We start from the raw sequence: 19,976 nt of genomic DNA, 5'->3' as shown, positions 1-19,976 counted from the left end.
GGGTAAAGCTAGTAGATTATGTAGTATAAGGCAGTATGGGGAGGATATAAGGAAGAATGACGAAAGATGGAGGCTCTTCTTCACATCTGTACATGTAAGTCTATTCATTTATACAACAGGGCGCAGTTGACAAAGTTCTAGATTTTTCTCCTGGCGTTATCATTAGCACTAATTTTTTTGTTGCGTTATTAACTTAGTGGTTTAACGTTTGTGATTATTTTCATCAACAAAATTAGTTAAGCAAAAGAAAAAAGCTGGAAGAGTGATGAAGCCCATAATACGCAATAGCATAGCTAGTCGTAATGTTGGGCTTGTTATCACCGGTTTTATTCACATGTTAAAAGATACAACCTGAGTTCTCTCTTGAAACTGGCCACCTTCTCTATGCCTTTAATAGACTTAGGGAGTTGGTTCCAAAAGATGGCTTGTTGGAAATCCACCCTGCGATGGCCTGCACGGGAAGAAGATTATGAGAGATTTAGACAGGAGTTTGAGAATCGGGTTTGATATATTGTGCGAGGGATGTAATTACAATAAAATTCTTGATGAGCTAAAAGTATAACGCGATATGAATATAGTGAACTGATAGGGTGGTATGGATGATTTGAAAAGAGGTTTGGTGTGGGTGGGGCGGGGTTTTTTGTGAATGGTCCTTATCATGCATTTTTGAAGTATTATTAAATTTGTAAGATGGGTAGGAGGTGCATTGCCCCATGCCTCAATGCAATATGAAAGTTTGGATTTAACACTGGAATTGTATAATAAAAGCAAAGGTTTGCGGGGTAAATATTCAGATGTGCGGTAGACTAAGCCTGATAAGGGTCTGTTTTTAGTAAATATTCGATGTGTTTTTTCCAAGTGAGATTAGAATAAAAAAAATACCTAAGCATTTAGTGTGATCTGTCTAACAAATTGGTTTGTTGAAAACGAAAAAGGGATGAGTGTTAGCTAGATGAAATTTATTTTGGGTTTTTTTTAGTAACATGAAATTAGTTTTATCAACATTTAAAGTGAGGTTGTTAGAAGTGCACCAACTTTGAATAGCAAGAAGTTCGTTATTTAAACAATCCATGTGCTCATTGATGTTAGAAGATTCGAAAAAGAGATTAGTGTCATATGATAGTGTCATCATAGAGTAAAGGTGTGAAAAAGTTAGTGACATGTTTAAATCATTTATGTAAATTAAAAAAAGTTGGACCAAGGATGGAACCTTGAGGTACACCACATGTTAAATGTAGTATGGAAGATAAAGTGTTACCGATAATAGTGTGTTGCTTACGTTTGGTTAGATAGCTTTTGATTCAGTTAATTGCGGTGATGTCAAAAATAAGATTGTGGAGTTTTGAATACAATATGTTATTATAATCTATGTGTCAAAGGCTTTACTAAAATCTGGAAAGATGCCAAAAACACATTTACAATCATTTAAGGGTTTTAAAACATTATTAGTGAATTTAATTAGTGCATCCTTGGTGCTGCGCTTTTTCCCAAGACCATGTTCCCCATCATTGAGCAGTAAATTACCCTCAAGATATTCCATAATTTGTTTATTCACAGCTTTTTCAATTATCTTACTTAGCACTGGTAGCAAACTAATGGGTCTATAATTCAAACAATTTTTATTTGATCATTTTTTAAACAAGGGTTTTACTTTAGCTATTTTTATTTTACTTGGTACTGGAGAAGTTGTTAAGCTGGAGTTTAAAATGTTGGTTATTACAGGAGTACAGGAGCAATAGCTTCTGCCGCATCAATTTTAATGGAATGTTGTCAAATCCGGTTGTTTTGTCTGAATTAACCTTTTCTAGAAGCTTGGTTACATCATTTACGCCGACTTGCAATAATTTGAAAGTTAAACTTTTAGTTGATATCCTTTGTGTTAGCTCTACCGGATTATGATTAAAATTTTCAAAATTTTGTGCCAGTGACAGACCAATAAAAGTAAAATAGTTCTTAAAGGTGTTGGCTATATCAATCTCTGTAGTCAGTTTTTTTTTCATCATGTATTATAGATTTTGGGGCTGATGATAGTGATTTAGTTTTGCCAATCCCATTATTTAAGATTTGCCAGAGGTGTTTAGGCCCAGGTTTGACAGGACCCTTTCACGGGTGTGCAGGTGAGGTGACATGTGGTATTGTAGTGTTATGCAGACAAGCTGTGAGACTGTGAGGTGTTGAAGCAGGTAAGTGTCAGTGTTGGAGAAGTACAGAAATTTCTTATTCGTGAAGTGGTGGGTTAAGCTAGTAGATTAGGTAGTATAAGGCGGTATGGGGAGGATATAAGGAAGTGTAATGATAGAGTGAGGCTCTTCTTCACATCAGTACATGTAGGTCTATTCATTTATACAACATATAGAGTAATAGCAATGATATACAGCCCTCTAGGCTGGCGGGCTGTATATCATTGGTAATAAGGCTATAGAAGAGCATGTCACATAGCAACTTCCGGAAGTTTTGTTTTTCAAACCTTGGACCAAAGCTAATATAAGGAAAGCTTGTACTTTGACAGTCTTGTAATAAGTAGCTGCACAATTATTCCAAAAATGTGATAAGGTCTTTGCTTGGTGCAGGTAGTAAAGTGGCCGTCTACAAAGATGAGAATCACGAGTTCAAATCCCTTTGAAAGTATTTTTTTCCTAATTCTATTAATGGCTACTGACCGACACGGCGTATAGTAAAGATTGCACATATATAACCAAGTAACACTTTAAATATAAAGCGCATGACCTCAACATGACCTCAACGTGTCTAAAAATAAGACAAATCTTAATGAGTAGATATCCTGCACTTATGAATGCAGCACATGCAGTAGTTTGAAACATTTACTTAGCCTACTTCTCAGTTTAATGTCTACCTTCTCAAGTCCTTCTGTGTCTAATATAACCTGGCTAGCCATAGTTTACCCTCAACTAGCAGCTATGGTTGAAACAACAAAGAGTATGTTACGAAAAATATATTTGAATAAATGATGAAAAATGATAAGATATTTAATATTTCAATGATAAACTGATTTGTTCCATGATAAAAAGAAAACAATTATTACGGATGCAATAAACCAGATAACAGAGTTATGCATCCAAATATCACATTACATAGATGTAACATAGTGAAATGCAGTGTGAGAGGTAACATAGACTTATCATGCTCTTGCATATATTATCAGTTTACACGCAATAACATGTCTAATGTTATAAAATGCTAGGATAGGAAGTACAATGGAGGCCACAGGTAAAGGAAACAATGTACAATATCAAAATTGCTAAAAGAGAGATGCTGTTAGGTCAAACACGTGTAGCCAAAATCCAGCTTGAGCAAAACGCCTTGATAAAAGGAATATTCAAATGGTAACGTGAAGTAGCCACCACAAACCATTGACTTAAACATTCGGAATACATACCTATCATTGCAATTCATTGAACAATTGTCACTGAAGAATATTCTGTCATTTCAAACAATATCAGACGTTTAACTAAATAGAAAGCAACTACCCGACAATAGAAAAGGCATCGCTTATGACATGAGCAACACGCTGACTTTGCACTTCAGCATCATTTGAGGAATATTGGGCTCTAAATTTAGCTTCACTGTGAAGATTACCATCTGTGCTGAACTCTATGAAAAGCTTGTTAGTTGACGCAGTGAGTGAAGGAGTTGACCCCTGTAAGTATAATAGAGTAGGTGTATAGTTCCATCTAAATTGTTCTGTGGCATTCAGTAGTGCCTCTGGTGCTCACAGTAGTTACAATAGCACCTAGTCAATGATTTGGATAATGAATGTTTACTTTATTGTGAAAATCTCTATACACCATAAAAATAAAGTAAAATATCCTGCATAGTATACAGTATATCAAATAATGCTAGATACTAAGGGGTGCAATGAATAGGGGGCACTGCGCACTGTAATAATGCTAAATACTAAGTGGTGCAATGAATAGGGGGCACTGCACACTGTAGTAAGCTTAGCAAAGAGTCTTGTGCACTATATTATATGCATATAATATAGTGCATACAGTGTATTGTGTAAAAAATAGTGCACATTGCTATAGATATAGTAGTGCACATTGCTATAGATATAGTAGTGCACATTGCTATAGATATAGTAGTGCACATTGCTATAGATATAGTAGTGCACATTGCTATATATATAGTAGTGCACATTGCTATAGATATAGTAGTGCACATTTCTATAGATATAGTAGTACATATTGTTACAGGTACAGTAGTGCACATTGCTATAGGTACAGTAGTGCACATTGCTATAGATACAGTAGTGTATACTGCTATAAATACGGTGGTAAACATTGCTATGGATACAATAGTACATTCTGCAATAAATGTGGTTGTGCATATTATAATATAAACTATGTGTTAATGCATATTGCAATATATATGGTTGTGCATATTGAAATATATATGTTAGTGCATATTAGAATATGTATGGTGTTGCATATTGCAACACACATGGTAGTGCACATTGCTATAGATACAGTAGTACATATTGTTACAGATACAGTAGTGCACATTGCTATAGTTACAGTAGTGTATGCTGCTATAAATACGGTGGTAAACATTGCTATGGATACAATAGTACACTCTGCAATAGATATGGTTGTGCATATTATAATATACACTATGTGTTAATGCATATTGCAATATATATGGTTGTGCATATTGAAATATATATGTTAGTGCATATTATAATATGTATGGTGTTGCATATTGCAACACACATGGTAGTGCACATTGCTATAGATACAGTAGTACATATTATTACAGATACAGTTGTGCACATTGCTAACGATACAGTAGTGTATACTGCTATAAATACGGTGGTAAACATTTCTATAGATGCAGTAGTACCTATTTTTACAGGTACAGTAGTGCACTCTGCTAAAGACTCAGAAGTGCATACTGCTATAAATACAGTGGCACACATTGCTATGGATATAATAGTACACTCTGCAATAGATATGGTTGTGCATATTATAATATACACTATGTGTTAATGCATATTGCAATATATATGTTAGTGCATATTGTAATATATATGGTGGTGCATATTGCAACACACATAGTAGTGCGTATTGTAATATATATTGTAGTGCATATGTGTTGCATATTGCAACACACATGGTAGTGCATATTGCTTTAGATGTAGTAATACATTCTACAATAGATATGGCTGTGCACGCTACAATATAAACTTTAGTGTAGCTGCAACAGATGCTTAATGGTTTCTAATGTTATATTTGAAGCACTGCATATAACATCTCAGACAGTACACACTGTAATGTTTATCACAGAGCATGGAGTGGGATATAAAAGAAGACATGACATAGTGCATACTGCTGCATCCAAAGTAATGCAAGTGGCATTACGTATCACAGTGTAGACTCTGTGGTAAACACTGTAAAGATCAACTGTTCAGGCATTGGTGTATCAAACCTATGAGTGTAAAAACTATATAAACAAACAAATGAACAAAATGAATTATATGCAAAAACAGAATAACCAATAAATGGTAATGATCAGAAGGTTTGAGCTGTAGATTTACCTTAAAGACACGCAGAAGGAAATATGAGTTCAGAGGTAAGAGTGGTGATAGTGATGCGCAGTGTAACCTATTCTGACTAAAACTAGGTCAAGTTTCTAGTGTAACCTATTCTAACTAAAACTAGGTCAAGTTCAAATTAAGTTTATATATTTTGGATCATCCTTATATTTGTAACATTTTGTTTGTCATTTTTGTAAAAGACTTACATCACAGAACTTTCCAAGCAAAGCCGCGTTGGCATTGTCTCCATCCCGGACTATGACATGGCTGGTAGGACATGCGGAGTTGTTTTGCCTCAAATCCATTACATCGAATTCTATAGTTGGTCTACGCCTCACAGGCAGGTTCAACACCCATTGACACACAACTGTAACACAAATATACAGGGTTTTTGTTGAACTTGATTGTCAGATAGAGCAACTAGACTTCACTAGGCTACATCTGAACCAATGAGTGTGAAGCTATATCTAATCACATGGTGTTCAAACTACTTGCATGTTGCCTACCTACATGGTCTTATAACTACCTACATGGTGTTATAACCACCTACATGGTGTTATAACCACCTACATGGTGTTATAACTACCTACATGGTGTTATAACTACCTACATGGTGTTATAACCACCTACATGGTGTTATAACTACCTACATGGTGTTATAACCACCTACATGGTGTTATAACCACCTACATGGTGTTATAACTACCTACATGGTGTTATAACTACCTACATGGTGTTATAACCACCTACATGGTGTTATAACCACCTACATGGTGTTATAACTACCTACATGGTGTTATAACCACCTACATGGTGTTATAACCACCTACATGGTCTTATAACTACCTACATGGTGTTATAACCACCTACATGGTGTTATAACCACCTACATGGTGTTTATAACTACCTACATGGTGTTTATAACTACCTACATGGTGTTATAACCATCTACATGGTGTTATAACCGTCTACATGGTGTTATAACTACCTACATGGTGTTATAACCACCTACATGGTGTTATAACCACCTACATGGTCTTATAACTACCTACATGGTGTTATAACCACCTACATGGTGTTATAACCACCTACATGGTGTTTATAACTACCTACATGGTGTTTATAACTACCTACATGGTGTTATAACCATCTACATGGTGTTATAACCGTCTACATGGTGTTATAACTACCTACATGGTGTTATAACCACCTACATGGTCTTATAACTACCTACATGGTGTTATAACCACCTACATGGTGTTATAACCACCTACATGGTGTTATAACCACGCTATAACTACCTAAATAGTATTACACCTACCTACTTGGTGCTGTAACTATGTACATAGTGTTATAAGTACCTATATGGTGGTAGAACTACCTACATGGTACTATAACTACCTACATGGTACTATAACTACCTACATGGTACTATAACTACACGGTACTATAACTACGTGGTACTACAACTACATGGTGCTACATATAATCTTACAGTAAATTATTGTGAAACTGTTATTAGCATCAATATTCTCAATGAACTTAACTAATACCAAGTCAAAGGTCAAAGTTCCAGTTGTTTACAAAAGCTCGAACATTCTTGTTCACACACTAACTATTCAATTCAGCAAAACAATCCAATGTGTGATTATTTGTAAATGTGCACCAAGTAAAATATGTATGTTTGCCAAATCTCACTAGGTATGCCGGTGTTGTTCGGGCTGCTGAAAGTGCCCTGCACTGCAGTCAGCTGGCCTCCACAGCCACTTGGACTTGCCACATATGTTATGTCAAAGCCAGAGAGAGCGCTACTTCCATCTGTGATCATTTGCAGGGTCAGTACATTGCCAGTGGATACATAAGGGTCAGGAATGTTGCTGCCACAGTGTTTCCCAACAGAATTTGATTCTGACAGGGTCCCATCAAAGATCTGTGAAGGACACATGAGAATCGGGTGACACAGGCAGGATAAAATAGGAGAGAGGGATGGAAAGATGTTTTTGCTCTACCTCCAACGCCAGTTGTATGTTACTTAAATGTTTCTTATTGCATAATCTGCTGGTTCATAAATTGCAAGTATTAAATCGGTGCGCGATACTGTACACACATATTAAAACAAAATATGATGCTTAACTTATGCCTCACAAATTGTGGCATAATTTTTTGGTAAACCCCGCAAAGCTGCGGATCCTCTAATCCTTGTGATAAATGGGTTTTTCAGTTGATTGACAAAGTACAAACAAAATTCAAACTATTAGTTAGGGTGGTTAGAGTACCCACCTCACATCGAGCTGCGGTGGTTAGGGTGACTCATCTGAGCTAGCAATATCAAAACATAGTGTCATTTGTATGCTATACTTATTATATAGGTCCATTGCTTAGAGACAGTTATACAGAGGCGTCCGTTGGTATCTTTTAAACATTACAAACCTCTAAATGGTCAAAGTTGCAAGATGGATGGAACTCCAAGGAAAACACGCTGTAATAGAGGGCTATCCTGTTTTGAGCAGGCACTTCTATTCTCATGACACAGTTTAGCCTGTGGTCATAGTTTGTAGGCCAGCCCGGGCTGGTAATGCGTCCATCCATTGCGCTATATGTTCTGTTGCAAGCTACAATTATACAAATGTTTTTTGTATAAAGGGCCATAAATGAAACTCTTTCAAGATCTCATGCAGTGACGATTGAGCAATTGTCATTCAAAGTGTTTTGCTGTAATTGTTCAGAATAACAATTGTTTCCATGGACCCTTAGTCAAGTTTTATATATATATAGGTAAGCCTTACAGGTGCAACACAAATCTAAAACAGTGCTAGTTATGACAGACTTGAAGCAACCATTACTCTCAAAAAATTTTGGTTGAACAGATGTGACATAAACATCTGGCATTGAAAATATTATAAAAATTCTATACCGCCATTCTTGTTCAAACTAAAACATACTTAGATTATTTTGAAAAAAAATATTAAAACAATGACTGACAACTCCGATTCATATTTTCCTCACCGCAAAGTTGTTGAAACAAACTTTCTAACTCAATTTTTAAAGATAAGTCTCTTGCATGCATGATGGAGTGAATAAAGCTGGCATCGATGACTATGTTTAGATGCATAACAATAAAGTTGTTGAAACAAACTTTCTAACTCAATTCTTTAAAGATAAGTCTCTTGCATGCATGATGGAGTGAATAAAGCTGACATCGATGACTATGTTTAGATGCATAACAATAAAGTTGTGAACAATTCAAATGCTTCAAATTACCTAACGGCCCAGCTATTAATAAACTACCTTGCCTAGCTATAGAGAGCATGATAAATCATCTGGTCATTGATTGGTCGGTTAATAACTTACTAGCTATTGCGTAGCTCAAAAGGAAACCTCTGTAGTCCAGGGGAGAGAGTAAACCGTATTTGAAATTAATCTGAAACTCGTCGCCATGCGAGTCCATGACGAAAGGGGTAGTAGTATTACAGAATTGTAAGTCCTGTCCTGTGCCTTCCTGCAAATACAAGAAAGATTTTGTCACCAAGCGAGGTCAACAGGAAAGGTCATGAAGAGTCAAACTATTTCAGCAAATGATTTTCTGTATAAATAAACCTGTTGGTCTATGTAAAGACGTTTCTACATGTTTTGGCCAATTTTATCCAAATTTTAACCATTCATAAGTTAAACATGTAAATGGTTTAACTTAAGAATGGTTTTTTAAATAGCCATTCATCCTGTTCAAACTAAAACATATTTAGATTATTCCGAAAGAAAATATCAAAACAATGGCTGACAACTCCGACTCATATTTTTTCACTACTAAGTTGTGAGGAAAGTATAAGCTCCATGCTTTCTGAGAGGTTGCTAAAAATATTTGTTTTCAAACTCCCTCTGGTTTCTGAACCCCAGCCTCCTAAACACCCACCTGCAGGCTATCTGATTGATATAAAAAATTCCTAGGCAGGCTTGCTGCTAGTTTGTGGATAAAATCCTTACAAAAAATAATGACAATATTTAGTTTTTTTCTAATACACGAATAATCAAATTCCATTTGCGTGCTTTTATAAAGTTGACTGCTCGTTTAGAAATGCAGCCTCACAAGCCACTGGTTGACATTTGATAGAAAGAAGCAAACCTCGATGTGAATGAGCTAACAATAGAGCTAATAATAGAGCTAATAATAGAGCTAACAACAGAGCAATACTGTTTAAGGAATCCCACTCACGTTAGTAATCAAAGGCTGGTCGCGCAGATGCAGGAAGTTGGCAGAGCAGGTAGGATCTCCAGTGATGGCGAGATCGTACACAGTGATGCGTATCTGTTTACCGGCAGGAGCTCCGATTGTCCATCGACAACTTATAGGAGTGGTAGAGGGCTCATTCGGGTATCCTGGTGAAGATATGTTTGTCTCTCCTGCTCCTCCAGTCATCGATCTTATTCCCCCACATATAGCTAAGTGAAATAAAGATCGCGTGTGATATTGATATGCAGTTGTTGTGCAGCTCGTGTGATCAGTCAATGAGGCACTTTAAACTTTCATACAGGAATGTGCATAAGGCTACTCTCAACTTGTGCAAGCGAAGTTGTCTTTTAAATATAGTCAGTCATACTTCAGTTCATACGTCATAGTCAGAAAATACCTCTGATCTTGACCAAATCGGATTTTGACCAGAAAAATTCGAGAACTCTATACCTCAAACTTCGAGCAAAAATTCAGATTAGGATTGCACACTACTGTACGTCAACCTCTTTTATCATATAATTGGTGAAAGTAAAAAACAAGAAATGTTTTTATTGAGCCTTAGGATACGCCGCTGTACACTTTTTAAAATTTGTTTAAATTGTAAGCTTAGCGTATAGGTTAGCTTTTGCTCCTTCAATGTTTTTATTAAAATTGCTAAAAAAAGAAAACAAAAAATTGTTTATGCTTTTTTCATGATCTTGAATAAAGCGTGTAGTATATTTCTTCATTGCTCATTTATAGTATACTGTACACAAAAGTCGTATGAGGCTAGTGTACGACTCGATACAGGTACAGCAGTGCAGTACATTCCTACATCTAGTCTAGTATATTAATGTATTTTTATGAGACAATCACTGTATTTCATGTAATACCTTATTACCTTAATACCCTTATTGCATGTGTATACAGTTTATGATGGAAAATAGTAAGAAATTACTTTAAAAATCTTGTTTTCTTGATTTTGAAGAAGCGAAAAATGTTTACATTAATTATAATGGAAAAAATAGTTTTGGATTTCAAACTAATCATTTTTCACTCCACCTTCTAGAGTAGATTATAGTCAAACAACCGAGGTATGGTTGCATATAAACATAGTTATTCTTTACTTACGGCAATATAAATTTATGCATAATGCTACATAAAAGAAGATACGGCACAAGTCATAATAAAAAATAGTTATTTTAAAATAAATACAAAATTAATAAATTTATCTACTTACAATGAAATTCAATAAACAAAACTACTATATATTAGTCTATCTTGTTCAACATTACTCATATACACAATATGATATATAAATCACTCGTCTGTATAAAATATATATGAGTGTTGCAAGATGAACGGTAAGTGTTATATGTAAGAGTATATCTTCACTTACGAGGAACTGATGTGTAATTAAGGGTGAACCCTCCTCCCCCGACAGATCCGTCGGTATAAAACCTCACTCTCATCATGTTAGTCGCTGTCATGTATTGCGAGTTGTTAAGAGACCCACAGATTGTAGGAGCTAATAGGCGGTCCTCCGTTGAGAAACCATCCGTTAACTATCAAATGATGACCAAACTTGCAACGACTAGATAAGACATGCAACAACAGAAATTGTTTGATGTTTGATGAAGTCTTACTTGAAGTTCCTCAAATTATCCAATATGTATTGACAATACACTAGTCTGTCTAATTTATCCAGCACTTGGGTGGTTAATGTTTAGTGACCAATGATAAATTTTAGTAAAAACACATTTTATGACCAGGTTCGCTTACCTCAGTTCATAACAACAGTATTACATAACAACAGTATTACTTAACAACAGTATTACTTAACAACAGTATTACAATGCTGTCTTTACCAAAAATTATGATTTATCTCAAGCTTATTTATCAGTAAAAAGTTCTTGATACAAACTTATTATACTAACCACAGAAATAATAACATGTTAACATCTATGTTAATATATTATTATTATTGGTATAATATACCAATACAGATGTTAGCATATTATGCTAACATCTATGTTAACATGTTATTATTGATATAAGTTAACATCTGTGCTAACATGTTATTATTGAAATACTGGTATGTTAACATATGTTAACATATTATTATTGATACAAGTTGACATCTATGTTAACATGTTATTATGAATATAAGTTGATATCCATGCTAGCATGTTATTATTGATATAAGTTAAAAGCTATGTTAGCATATTATTATTAATATATGTTAACATTTATACTGACATATTATTATTGATATAAGCTAAAATCTATGTTAAAATGTTATTATTGATATAAGTTAGTATCTATGCTAACATGTTATTATTGATATATGTTAACAGCTATGTTAAAATATTATTATTGGTATATGCTGTGAAATATTAATGGTAAATCAACAAAAAAGGTGGTTGAATCTTAAATTGTCTGTTTCATGATCGAACCTCCAAGCCATCAAATGCACATGTTGAACCACCAGCTTCAATGGCCACATTGTTCAGCTGGAGGCTGATTACTTTATTGTCAGGCACTGTGATTATCCAGACACAATCCAACTGGTTCAGATACTCTCCATTTGATCCCTTGATTGGCTCAATTATGCCAGCACTGGAGTTTCTTCTGCCACCACAACCCTGTGCTGGACCTGTAAAGTACCAGCATTAGTTTTCATCCTTTTATAGGTCAGGATAGTTTGGCAGACGTAATTCACAAAAAAGGAAGTCAACCGCAGCAAAGTGCTGACAAACCTTGACTTACAACCATCTTGACTTACAAACTTACAACTTACACAAATCTGTAAAAAAGGACCAAATTGAACCAAATACTTGTCACAACATCCAAGTACTTTTTAATATTTGATGTCTCAAGTTTTTTAAAACATTCCATTTTCTGTTTTGGTAACCAAGCACTCAGGCCTCGTTCACTCCATTTGTTTATATGCTTGAGAAATATTATTAAATAGAGCAATACATCTTCCTTTTCAGTTTTAAACTCGTACATACCAAAAAGACTATTTTGAGAGGCAGTAATGGTGGAACATAAGGCAGTAATGGTGGAACATAAGGCAGTAATGGTGGAACATAAGGCAGTAATGGTGGAACCTAAGGCAGTAATGGTGGAACCTAAGGCAGTAATGGTGGAACCTAAGGCAGTAATGGTGGAACATAAGGCAGTAATGGTGGAACATGAGGCAGTAATGGTAGAACATGAGGCAGTAATGGTGGAACCCAAGGCAGTAATGGTGGAACCCAAGGCAGTAATGGTGGAACCCAAGGCAGTAATGGTGGAACCTAAGGCAGTAATGGTGAACATAAGGCAGTAATGGTGGAACATAAGGCAGTAATGGTGGAACCTAAGGCAGTAATGGTGGAACCTAAGGCAGTAATGGTGGAACATAAGGCAGTAATGGTGGAACATAAGGCAGTAATGGTGGAACATAAGGCAAACAAAGCTTTTTTTAGAATCTGAACAAGTACAGTCATACCTCTACAGTCGTATGCCAAACTAATGAGAAACTCGAGGAACGAGCCAACTTTTTAGCATGTTTTCTCCTTGAGATACGAGTAAAAGTTGAGATATGACTGTACGAGCTGGTTCTCGATAGCCACTACGCTATATGGCCAAGTATGCGAGAGGCCGCTTTGAGAGCAGCGCTGCTCGGTTTTAAACAGGTTGGCTAAAAGTTATAGTTAACGCAAGGCAAAAGCGTACAACCGAAAAGAGATACTAAAAAATATGACGACGAAGTTAATGTAAGTTTAGTAGAACATTAAAACTTAGCTTCAAGTGTGTGCTTAGTAAGCTTAATTCATTGTTTACAAGTTAAATTCAAATTTTCTACTAAGTAGGGTCACAAAAGTTCAGTGTACTGAGCGCGTTGCCCTCGAGTCTCTCTCAGACAGCTGTTATCAACAACGTCTGTCTCGTAGGTAAAAACTCTATTAATTAATGTACATAATGACATTAAATTTTATTGCAGATCATAACAACTAAATGGGTATTTGTTACTTTGTTAGTGCAGGTCCTGAATTATAATTAGTGAATTATAATTACACTTTTCCTCTGTAATATCCTCTTTAGGTGGTTTTTCAAAATATGGTAATGGATCAATTTTTACTTAGTTGTTTGATATAAGAACAAGTGCCTTGAGATGCAAGTAAATTGACAAACAAGCTCAGTTCCAGATCGCAATAAGCTCGTATGTCGAGCGGTATGACTGTATTAGAAAACATGAGCTTCTTTAAAACATTCTGTCTAGATGTCTAGCGGTTATTATGAGGAAAAAAGTCAGCGATGAAAAGAAGGCACTGAAACTAGTGAAAGTAGAGAGAAGAATGGGAAAAGACGATATGTTAAAAGTATCCAATATTAAAACAAGTAAAAATGAGTTTGGTTAATTCAACGTTCATAGTCTAAATTAAACTGGCTCTATTTCTCTACCTATGCACTGTCCATCTCCTGTATTGCCAGGCTTGTAACCCAAGTCATTGCCAGGCTTGTAACCCAAGTCATTGCCAGGGTTGTAATCCAAGTCATTGCCAGGGTTGTAACCCAAGTCATTGCCAGGGTTGTAACCCAAGTCATTGCCAGGGTTGTAACCCAAGTCATTGCCAGGGTTGTAACCCAAGTCATTGCCAGGGTTGTAACCCAAGTCATTGCCAGGGTTGTAACCCAAGTCATTGCCAGAGTTGTAACCCAAGTCATCTATCCTTAGAGCAGGTGACAATAAAAAAGAAGAGCTCCTGATAGAATTTTTTACATTTAGTGTTTTAGATTTGTTATCCTGTGAGATTGTTCCTGTTAAGTTTGGAGAAAAATGAATTAAACAAAATACAATGCAGTTTTGTAAAGATATTTGTTTCAACATATGAAAGTTTTGATGTATGAAGCAAACATTGGAATGAATAAACCTGTATGTCGGGGTGTGACTGTATATTCAAATTTTCTAACCCTAAACTTAAGAATACTTAAAAAGAACTTAAAATACTAACTGTTTAGTGCGCTATGACTATGTTGTCAGTTTTCAAATCTTCAAGTTTTCAAGCAAAGTAGACTTGATTACCAAGTTTAAACAAATTGATTTAATAAATTTTTTGAAAGTTTTAAAAATTTTAAGTAAGCTATGACTATGTTGTCAGTTTTCAATGTGAAATAGACCCGATTGCCAAGTCTCAAAAACCTTTATTTTATTTGAGTAATTCTTATCCTTAATAATTCTTGGCACAAACTCAATGTCTTGAAACCTAATGCAACCACATGAGCATACATACCATAGGTTTCCATATAGTATGCTTTGAATCCACCCTTTGTGATACTAGCATCGGTTGAGAAGACGACCGTTACAATATTGTTTATAGACCGAACATTTTCAGGCAGAGCGCTACCACAATATCGACCAATCAGAGCAGAAGTAGAAATGCTTCTACCGTCATAGATAGCCAAATAGTCAAACTGGCAAGCACCGTTATTACTGGCTTCCACATCGAACTCCTCGAATCTACAAGATGTAGTAAAACAAAATTATAATAAATAGGGTTTTATAAATATCTATGTTAACACGTTATTATTGATATAAGTTAGCATCTAAATTAACATAGTGTTATTGATATATGTTAACATACTATTGATATATGCTAACATCTATGTTTACATGTTATTTTACACTTATGTTAACATCTATGTTAATATGTTATTATTGATATATGTTAATATTTATGTCAACATGTTATTTTTTATGCAACATGTTTTAACGGATGCATGCTATATGCTGTTTGCACATGTTATAACACGTACAAACGGGTGTTTTTTGGTTTCATAATCAATAAACCCTTTTAACAAACATATTTAGATATATAAAGGGAAAGGAGAGTTTACCTGAGGTTAACAGATCTGTTAGCGGATACTTCTATCTGCCAGGTACAGTTAAGGTTGTTATGGTAGTCCACAGGATGGGTGGGACTCTTTATTTCTCCACTTGTTCCATTTAGATAGCCTCCGCAGTCTGCAAATACCCCAGACATTAATAATGTTAGAGATGTAGATGAACTTAAACGAAACATGTGACCTTATGAGGTTACCTAGTTCAAACCAACTGTACAATGGTACAAGATTCCATTAGATCTTACTACAACCAAATCATCACAAGACTGCAGCATCTACTAGCAGTATCAGGTTACTTTTAGTAACTTTGCAGTTTTTATTGTTGATACTGATTATTAATGTCTGCTCTCTTGCTCTACTCACTTGTATATCGTTTAGCCTGTTGCATGCAGGGTATAACACGAACATATTTTGTGATAAGCTTTTAGTAATTCATTAGAGCCACTCACACCAACCTAGCTCTCTTTATAACAGAACTAAATAAAACAGCTAAACTTAAGCAGGTGCTATGCTTTAGACAACAGTCAATAATCAAACCTGATATGAAAAAGGTTGCCCTAAACCCGTCATCTGATGTATCGCCATCTGTCTTAAACCTGACCACCATTTGGCCTCGTGTTGCTATTGGCTGAGGAGCAGTCAGACCGCAGAAAGAACCCTTTGATGTACCATTGACAGAGCCCTCGTAGATGGTCACCGAGTCATACTGGCATGATGTACCGGCTGTCAATATAGACAAACATAAAAACATGTTAAACCACGGTAGTGAAATACATGAATAGTCACGGACAGTATTGAGAATGTATAGTTGACTGTAGACTAGGGTTTACATAGATCAAATCACACCGCCTAGTGAAAAAATCAGAAATATTATAATAAATATATAGGCATTATAATATATACTATACAATATCAATATGAATATATTTAAATACATAAACCTCCAAGTTTATATTTCAACTATTCAGCTATAGCTGGTTAATATTTAGTAATGTAAATCCGTATTGCACATGATTTGATCTCAGAACTTGCTATGCACAAGGCAAGAAGCTATCCCGTTAGGCTACACAAGATGCAATTGATTCATTGGGTGATATGAGTCACTATCTGGGTTAAAATACGCATAGCAACTGCGTTACACTACACGAAATGTCACTAAAGCTTACTTTCACGGCTCTTATTAGTAAGTTTAGCAATACGGATACTAGCTTACTCAAATTAGCCAGTGGAGACTACATTACCTGTCACTGTTTATAAGGGGTTTTTAATGCTTGTGCAACGCCGGGCATTTGGCTAGTATATCTATATTTCACTTTATTCTCAACATACTCAGGTCTTTATTCTCCATTGAGCTAAGGGAGGCGGACATGTTCAAAGTCAATTTAAATAATATAGTGGATAGTAAGTAGTGTGTAAACATAAAGTCATAATTATATACATTAGTTTTTAAAAAATATATATATATATATATCTATGTTTAGAGCTGAATGTATAAATCAAGGTACGTGTATGCAATTATGAACTTGTATTTAAATACTAATCTACACAATAATGTATATTCATGCACGTATATGTATGCATGCATATAGGTATTATTTTTACTGATTGATTTAGCAACACATTATTAGGTTCATCAAAAAATTCCATTTGTCAGTTTAACAATAAAAACAATCAAAGACGAACATCAATTTGAAAGTCCTATGAAGAGTGTTCAAATTCCCATTGAATAATCACATAAGTACATAAGTACCTCAGAAGCCAGCTTGACCTCATAGAGCAAACTGGACTGAAAAGCTCTATGACAGCTATTGCACCTGACCTTACATGCTTGATTGACAAAGCGGATGAACAATTGATAATTGAGCAAATAAACATTGAGCAAACAAATATAGCTTTGAATTGGGATTGTACCTTCAATCCTAAAGTTGTTCTCATCGAACTGAATGACGACAAACTGAGTGGGCTCAGCGAGTATGATATAATCACATGTCAGATTGTGCTGGTAGTTGTTGGGATAGCCTGGAGAGAACAGCTGACCTGATGTTGCATTGTACGTCGCTCCACAACCTGTAGTTTAAAAACAACCGAATGCCTTTTCAGAGCAGAACGATAAAGACAACAAGCAGTTTTATCATTCAATATACGTAATTAGCTACAACAGTACCTGTAGAACATTGCTATATAGCATGACATGGCAGTATTGAAACAATTAGTTGAATGTGGTGTAAGGTCTAAATATATGAGTTTCTTGTCGATATTTACGGCACTTTCAAAAAATAAACACTTTCAGAGCAGAAGCAGACTAGAAACCAATCCTCATTCCCACATGATTGACAACTAATCAGCAGCTGCAAAACATAACATAGATCTTGCTAAGCACGCAGTCTCTGACAACAACCAAATGAAGAAGAAGCATACTTTACCTGCAGTCCAAAGGAAGTTGAAGCCATTGCCAGTTGTCCAACGATCCGACCTGAACTTTATTCTCATATGGTTGCCATCTGATTTCTGTGGTGGTGGAGCCTGGTGGCCACAGTACCTTCTGCCCATCTCAGTCTGCAATGATATATACATGTATAATTACCTTTTAAACTCTTACCGAACCGTATGCTGCAACCCTAAGTACTTGTAGTGTAGCTTTACCAACAACTCAGCATTTGCTGCTAGTAATTATAAGACTACACGGAGGTTGCAAAACTGAAATAATATGTATAAGTGTATATAGGTATAATATATTATTTCAGTATATGTAAGTGATATATATGTATATAATCCGAACTGTAGTCAAAACTCGACATATTAAGTTAATCTAATCCAAAAAAATTTTTAAATGCCATAATCATTGCATTTCGAAGCAGATTTTGTTATGAGAATATATTGTATTTCTGCTAACGCAATCCACAGCTATAAAATTAATTGATTCAATTGATTGATTAAAAATTAATTCAAGTCAAACACTGAGTCAAACAAGTGCATTGTATAAAATATGCAAAGCTATAAATGTAAAAGCTTTATTATTTGCAAATTATCTAAATAAAATAATAAAATTGAGGTGTAGTCTCGGTGATACAGGAGAGGGACCGTCCATAGGAAGAGATAGTGGATAAAGATATGAAGCTGGTCAATGTGGACATAAACTTTACATTAAATAACCCACTTCTACTGTTTTGCCGTGATGTTTTATCTTTAATTATCACATCCAGCCTCTACCCTTTCACTAGATGAAAAGTTTGGCTGCATCACTTTCTCTTTTTATGAAAACTACCAGACAGTTTTATAGATGTTTAAATGCTTGAGCTTATGTTTCCTCATACTTATCTATGAGTTGTTGATTTAATTGTTAGGAATGAAAGCATTGCATTCCTTCTCCTTTTCACCCCTAGTACTTAGTAGTAGTACCACTAACACTAGTCACCCCTAGTACCTAGTAATAGTATCACTAACACTAGTCACTCCTAGTACCTAGTAGTAGTATCACTAACACTAGTCACCCCTAGTACCTAGTAGTAGTACCACTAACACTAGTCCCCCTAGTACCTAGTAGTAGTACCACTAACACTAGTCACCCCTGGTACCTAGTAGTACCACTAACACTAGTCACCCCTAGTACCTAGTAGTAGTACCACTAACACTAGTCCCCCCTAGTACCTAGTAGTAGTACCACTAACACTAGTCACCCCTAGTACCTAGTAGTAGTATCACTAACACTAGTCACCCCTAGTACCTAGTAGTAGTACCACTAACACTAGTCACCCCTAGTACCTAGTAGTAGTATCACTAACACTAGTCACCCCAAGTACCTAGTAGTAGTACCACTAACACTAGTCTGCTCGAGATCCTTAATTTTGAAAGCATAACAGAAAGTTATGAAGTCCTGCTTGTTTAATTTAATTTACATATAAATCTCAGTGTTTGTCATCTGTGTGTCCAGTTATAGCGATAGAGTTTCAGACACGAAATTATCGCTTCGGATTTGAACTCGGAACCACCAGGTCTGCAGACAGGCGAGCCAACCGTGATTAGCAGTTAATAATTGCGATGATATTCATTACATTGGTCAAAATACTCAAGCTGGAAAAAAAACCCTATTGGCTATTGCTAGCACGGTTGATTATTACGCATAACGTAATGATTAAGCTGGCTTCAAATATGGCTATTATTATAGTATTCATTTATCTAGTGTTACATGAAGGAGAACCTTGGGCATACTCTTTGATTTAAAAGAATGCAAAGTTTTGAGATAAATGTTGTATAAATTATTGAAAGTAACTTTCTACCAAGAGAACTGCAGAGACGCTATTGGTAGAAGGGAAAATACACTGC

The 19,976-nt window shown here is 35.4% G+C and overlaps 1 protein-coding gene across 1 annotated transcript in view; it reads right to left on the bottom strand.

Annotated features, from left to right (window-relative positions):
• Positions 1 to 2,938: 2,938 nt before the first annotated feature.
• The window catches only part of LOC137388204 (cubilin-like), a 94,144-nt gene continuing 77,106 nt past the window's right edge, over positions 2,939 to 19,976 (bottom strand). The window contains exons 61-74 of the mRNA XM_068074708.1: positions 18,077 to 18,209; positions 17,565 to 17,720; positions 16,191 to 16,376; positions 15,648 to 15,774; positions 15,044 to 15,270; positions 12,218 to 12,417; positions 11,161 to 11,326; positions 9,765 to 9,991; positions 8,983 to 9,053; positions 8,906 to 8,934; positions 7,985 to 8,166; positions 7,253 to 7,484; positions 5,761 to 5,921; positions 2,939 to 3,658 (exon numbers count right to left, since the gene is read on the bottom strand). Of these exons, the coding sequence (XP_067930809.1) occupies positions 3,485 to 3,658; positions 5,761 to 5,921; positions 7,253 to 7,484; positions 7,985 to 8,166; positions 8,906 to 8,934; positions 8,983 to 9,053; positions 9,765 to 9,991; positions 11,161 to 11,326; positions 12,218 to 12,417; positions 15,044 to 15,270; positions 15,648 to 15,774; positions 16,191 to 16,376; positions 17,565 to 17,720; positions 18,077 to 18,209 (2,271 nt within the window). The 3' untranslated portion in view covers positions 2,939 to 3,484. The remainder of the gene's footprint in view (positions 3,659 to 5,760; positions 5,922 to 7,252; positions 7,485 to 7,984; positions 8,167 to 8,905; positions 8,935 to 8,982; positions 9,054 to 9,764; positions 9,992 to 11,160; positions 11,327 to 12,217; positions 12,418 to 15,043; positions 15,271 to 15,647; positions 15,775 to 16,190; positions 16,377 to 17,564; positions 17,721 to 18,076; positions 18,210 to 19,976) is intronic.

Source organism: Watersipora subatra, chromosome 2 (genome assembly GCF_963576615.1).
Source record: "Watersipora subatra chromosome 2, tzWatSuba1.1, whole genome shotgun sequence".
Taxonomy (NCBI): Eukaryota; Metazoa; Bryozoa; class Gymnolaemata; order Cheilostomatida; family Watersiporidae; genus Watersipora; species Watersipora subatra.
Note: the sequence above shows the minus strand (reverse complement) of the source record. Positions and strands in the feature narration are given on the sequence as shown.